This window comes from Charadrius vociferus, unplaced genomic scaffold, assembly GCF_000708025.1.
Source record: "Charadrius vociferus isolate BGI_N301 unplaced genomic scaffold, ASM70802v2 scaffold871, whole genome shotgun sequence".
NCBI lineage: Eukaryota > Metazoa > Chordata > Aves > Charadriiformes > Charadriidae > Charadrius > Charadrius vociferus.
In genome coordinates, this window is record NW_009646866.1 from 558,405 (window position 1) to 563,741 (window position 5,337).

The 5,337-nt window shown below is 36.9% G+C and overlaps 1 protein-coding gene across 1 annotated transcript in view; it reads left to right on the plus strand.

Moving 5' to 3' along the window:
• The window catches only part of NUP205 (nucleoporin 205kDa), a 53,606-nt gene that overhangs the window by 39,151 nt on the left and 9,118 nt on the right, over positions 1 to 5,337 (plus strand). Inside the window, exons 29-34 of the mRNA XM_009894412.1 lie at positions 304 to 574; positions 1,440 to 1,538; positions 2,747 to 2,895; positions 3,652 to 3,843; positions 4,052 to 4,173; positions 5,199 to 5,214. Of these exons, the coding sequence (XP_009892714.1) occupies positions 304 to 574; positions 1,440 to 1,538; positions 2,747 to 2,895; positions 3,652 to 3,843; positions 4,052 to 4,173; positions 5,199 to 5,214 (849 nt within the window). The remainder of the gene's footprint in view (positions 1 to 303; positions 575 to 1,439; positions 1,539 to 2,746; positions 2,896 to 3,651; positions 3,844 to 4,051; positions 4,174 to 5,198; positions 5,215 to 5,337) is intronic.

The following is a 5,337-nucleotide window of genomic DNA, read 5'->3' on the forward strand; positions in this document are numbered from 1 at the left end:
TCAAATGTCAGCACGTTCCTTCCCTTTTCCCCATCCAAATTTAATTATCATTCTGCTTGTGATTTATGTAAATTAAAAAATGAAAGCTAATGGTCTTCTCAATTAAAATGTGTTCAGCTCATCTTTCTGAACAAGTTTCTGACACTACTGATTTTGATTTGTTTTAAATAGTGCCATGTTAATGAAATCCTTATCCGTACATAAATGAAATAGCTGTGAGAGGCTAAATTAATTGCTTTAATAGCTCATGAAATCAGACGCTTCTTTACTTCACTTTTTTTCTCTTTCTTCTTCTGTATTAAGATCCTAGATGATGATGCAGCTCAAGAGTTGATGCCTGTGGTGGCAGGGGCTGTGTTCACCCTGACTGCCCACCTCAGCCAGTCCGTGAAAACTGAGCAGAAACAGCCACTTGCACTGCCTATGGCGGGACAGTCCCAATATGTCTTGATGCTGGATGGTTCTTTTACCTCATCACCTGGCTCTGAGAGCATATCTATGGGTTTTGCTTCCATTGGTGACTCCTCTCTCCACATCATCTTAAAAAAGCTGCTGGATTTCATTTTGAAAACAGGTGTGTTGACCTTTGCAGTTCGTGTTTGCGAATTCCAAACACCAAGAGTAGAAAGATGGACTGAGCTGCTTCCTGTTACTGCAGTGAGGATTTTTATTACAGTCAATTAGGTGGACCTTACATGATTCATATAGATCTAAGTGATGTTACTAACAAGAAGAAAGTTACTAAAGGCATATTATTTTTTTTAATCTGAACAACAAACAGAAGAGAGATGTGTAAATATTGCCACTTTTTTTGAGCAGCATAAACTTGATGAATTTACTTACAAATACTCTTTTATGTGAACAGTAGAACTCTGACTTAAGAAATCTGTTTGTTTTATTTATTTCTGCTATCATTGCCATAGGAAAGTTAAATTAAGTGCCAGTTGAAGATGGTGTTATGGAATTTACATCATAGAATCATAGAATGGTTAGAGTGGGAAGGGACCTTTAAAGATCATCTCGTTCCAACCCTCCTGCCATGGGCAGGGACACCTCCCACTAGACCAGGTTGCTCAAAGCCCTGTCCAACCTGGCCTTGAACACTGCCAGGGATGGGGTATCCAGAACTACTATAAGCAACCTGTTCCAGTGTCTCACCACCCTCACAGTAAAGAATTTCTTCCCAATATCTAATCTAAAGATACCCTCTTTCAGTTTAAAATCATTACCCTTTGTCCTATCACTACACTCCCTGATAAAGAGTCCCTCCCCATCTTTCCTGTAGGCACCCTTTAGGTACTGGAAGGCCGCTATAAGGTCTCCCTGGAGCCTTCTCTTCTCCGGGCTGAACAACCCCAACTATCTCAGCCTGTCTTTATACGAGAGCTGCTCTTATGAACATCTATTTGGTTTTAATTATGAATGTTTCTTGTGAACAGGTGGTGGCTTCCAGAGAGTGAGAACGCACCTTTATGGATCATTGCTTTATTATTTGCAGATTGCCCAGAGACCAGATGAACCAGACACTTTAGAAGCGGGTATGGTCCAATTGTATTATGGAAAGGAGAAAAAATAAATTGTTATTTAACCCTGAACAGTACAGTTTCTGCATGCTGAATTGTCTTCTGGAAATAGATAGATTGTGTAAATAGAAACCATCTTACTCCAAGAGCCTCTGAAATTAGTTGCTTATGCTAAATGATGCAAATCTTCCTCTATTCTGACCTGTCTAGAAAATATGTATTCAAAATGTATAAAATGTATTGTTCTGAATGAGGGTATTACATTTCTGACATCCAGCACTACAGAAGATATTTCATTTGTGTCCATTTAAACCTGTGCATCACAGCTACAAAATTGTCAAAGGACTGGAGATTACTTGGACCTACTTGAGAACAGTTACAGCTGTGGAAATGTATTGCCTCCACATCTGTATGTACCCTTATACCACAGTGATCTGATTGAAAAACAAACAAACAAAACCCCCAAAAAACAACCCAAAGATTGCTTAATATTTTGTTCTTTAGCTGAGAACCCCTAGGGGTAAAACAAACAAAAAAAAAGCATCACCCCTACCCCCCAAAAAATAAGCCAGCCAGATTTGCTGCTTAACCAAGAGAGCTTATGGTGAATATCGCATTCTCTCTATTAATGGCTTAAATACTTGATTTTTCAGTGTTTCTAATCATTATTTCATCTTACAGCTTGGGCAAGGATTGAAAAACAAACCTGGGACTAGTACCTGTGCATGCAGACTCTTACTGATATTACTTGATTAGCGTTTTGAGCAACAGTAGTAAAAAATGCCTTTGAATTTGTTATGACCCCTTCATAGTTTCTTGCTGGCTTTGGATTCAGCCCTTTCCCACTTAAGTCACCTTCTTTACGTCCCTTCAAAACTGAGTGTTTTGGTCCCAGTGAAAGTTCTTAGGTCTAATAATCTGGCAAAATTATTCTAAGATTCAATACATGTAACGTAGAATATATATTTGCAAGGGTGGTGTATTTATACAGGCACGTGTATTTTTTTTTTATGCCGGCTGGCCTCTGTGTGATGTTCAGGAAAGAATGGATTTGTAGGAAAACATTTGCCTTTCAGTCAAAAACCCTGTCCATTGTTTGGGGCATTTCTGTTGCAAGATAGAGAATGCCCTGAGGGAGGTAGCCTCACCTGTACTGTAGCTAAGTTAATGCTAAGTTGCCCATCTTTGCATTTTTCATTTTTTGTTTTACTTGCTTTTTACAGCTAAAAAAACTATGTGGGAACGTCTGACAGCTCCTGAAGATGTGTTTAGTAAATTGCAACGGGAAAACATGGCAATTATTGAGAGTTATGGGGCAGCTCTGATGGAGGTGGTCTGTCGTGATGCTTGTGATGGTCATGAGATAGGCCGGGTAAATAAATCTATTCCTTTGCAATTGCTGTTCAGTTTGTTTTGAAGAACATTTTACTACTGTGCAGAAAGGGGAAATTTCATGAGGGAGAACTAGAACAATTTTTGTAGATACTTAATCTCTTTCATGTTTCTGTCCTCCCACTCATCCTTCAAGCTGTTGAAAGTAGGGGCAATATGTGCACATTATTTTTTTTTTTTTCCTCAAAAAAGTTATGTGACTTATTCTTTAAAAATAAGGGTAGCAAGCATTGCTGCAAAAAATTGTAGGTATGAACTGCTGTGGCATTTATTTGTTACTATTTTTAAATCACGGATGTGCCAGTTTATTTTCCCACTTTGAGAAGGTTTGGTGGCTTCAGGAAGAAGTATTTTCCAATACCAACTTCAGTGGACAGGAATCTAGTTAGAATGCAAAGGAGTTTTAAATAGCAATAGTGCTTGTAGCAATACTTCATTAAAATTTTTTGGCATAGTTATTGTTCAGCAGTATCTGTAATATTGTGTTAAAGAATAGAGAATAGAGAAAAGGTAATTGGCTCATAATATACTAAAATGTCAAGACATCTTAAAATATTTTCACATAAAGGATTGTAATTGTAGTGCAGAAATGCATTCTGCTTTTAAGAAGCCATTAGAAGGAACTACTTAGCATTTCATATTTCTAGGTATTTGTTAGAAATCTCATTGATCTCACAGATTTAATTCTGGTTTGATTTTTTTTTTTTTTGCTTTGTTTTTTCTTCCCCCATCCCAGATGCTGGCATTGGCTTTGCTTGATCGTATTGTTTCAGTAGACAAGCAGCAGCAGTGGCTGTTGTATCTCTCCAATAGTGGCTACCTGAAGGTGCTTGTGGATAGCCTGGCAGATGATGATCTGACTCTTCAGAGCTTGCTCACACCTCAGCCCCCTTTACTTAAAGCGCTGTACACCTATGAGTCCAAAATGGTAATAGTACTTCAGAAACGATTCTGTGATACAGTGCTTTTTTTTTTTTTTTTTTGAATAAAAATTGCTTGTCTATACTTCACATTGATTGTACTTGAGATATTTTACTAAAGTAATAGTATTTGAAATGATGTTAAGAAGAGAGAGAATAGTCATAACGACTCTCATTGAGCATCTCCAATACTTATCCTTCTCTGCTCTTCCCTAGGCATTCCTCACTAGAGTAGCTAAAAGTCAGCAAGGGGCATTAGAGCTGTTGCGGTCTGGAGTGATTGTGAGGCTGGCACAGTGTCAAGTGTATGATATGCGACCCGAAACAGACCATCAGGGGTAAGTGTTGGTTCCCTAGCTGATTTTGAAACTGTAGTATAGTCTTGGAAGCATATGATGTCTTTTTATAGCCACAGGTCTTTTCAGTAAGTATTTGTGGGTATGTTTGTGTGTGTGTTTCTTTAACTTATCAGTTTGGTTTAAAACTACCTTTTATTGAGAGAAAAATTCCAAATAAGTGAGTGTGACGTTGTACTTGCATGTCCAGTTACTTAGACTATGGAAAATCTTATTTTTTTGATACCTTAGATAGGAATTGTATTATTATTATTATTATTATTATATTATTTAGACTGTAATGTTTGAAAAACAGCCTTTACTTCGGGGGCTTTGCAGTTGGTGAACAACAAGTGCAGGATTCATCCTCCCCCATAAAGCACTAATGAGTAATGAAGTAAATGTTATTTCTGAAATATTTTATGATGAGTTTAAAAAAAAAAAAATCTAAAATTTTTTAAAAATTTCACAGTTATATATTGCTTGACAGGCTTCTTCATGTGTTGCCACGTTCTTAGTCATGGTGGGATGACCAAGAGAAGATCTCAGAGAAGGAAACTGCATATTTAGGGGAGATCACCTTGGTTGATTTCAAACCTTGGTCCTCACTGTAAATTTACAGTTCTTAGTGACACACTGGGGGTTCAAACACTTTAGAAAAATTCAAGACTTAGACAAGTACTCTGTTTAAAAGTGCCAATGAGATGTATAAGTTTGTGTGAAACCTACAGGGCTTTTGTAGAGGACTGTATTTATCAGTTTCTTTAGAATTAAGCACACCTCTTCCTAAAATATTTGAGAATATTTAGTCTTATATAAAAGTAAAGAAAATAGATGTAATATTTCTACATCAAAGTCATCTGATTTAATGTAGTACAGTACAAAGAAGTAATTTTCTCCGCTTAGAGAAAATGTCTGGCAGCAGCTTTCTGGGTAAATTGCAGCAGCTGTGTATCATAAATTTGTTGCTTTTCCAATATAAACTCAGTTCAAGTACAGACCTATTATTGAAATATGGATGTTTGCAGGTTCTTGAGGGTGATTGTACGCTGAGGCTCTGCTTCGCCAGTGGGCTTCACTTTTCTTGCACTGTTTATCTTTTTTTTTTTTTTTTTTTTTTTTTTTTTTTTTTTTTTAATCTTTTTAAAAATGTTTGGAAAGGGGACT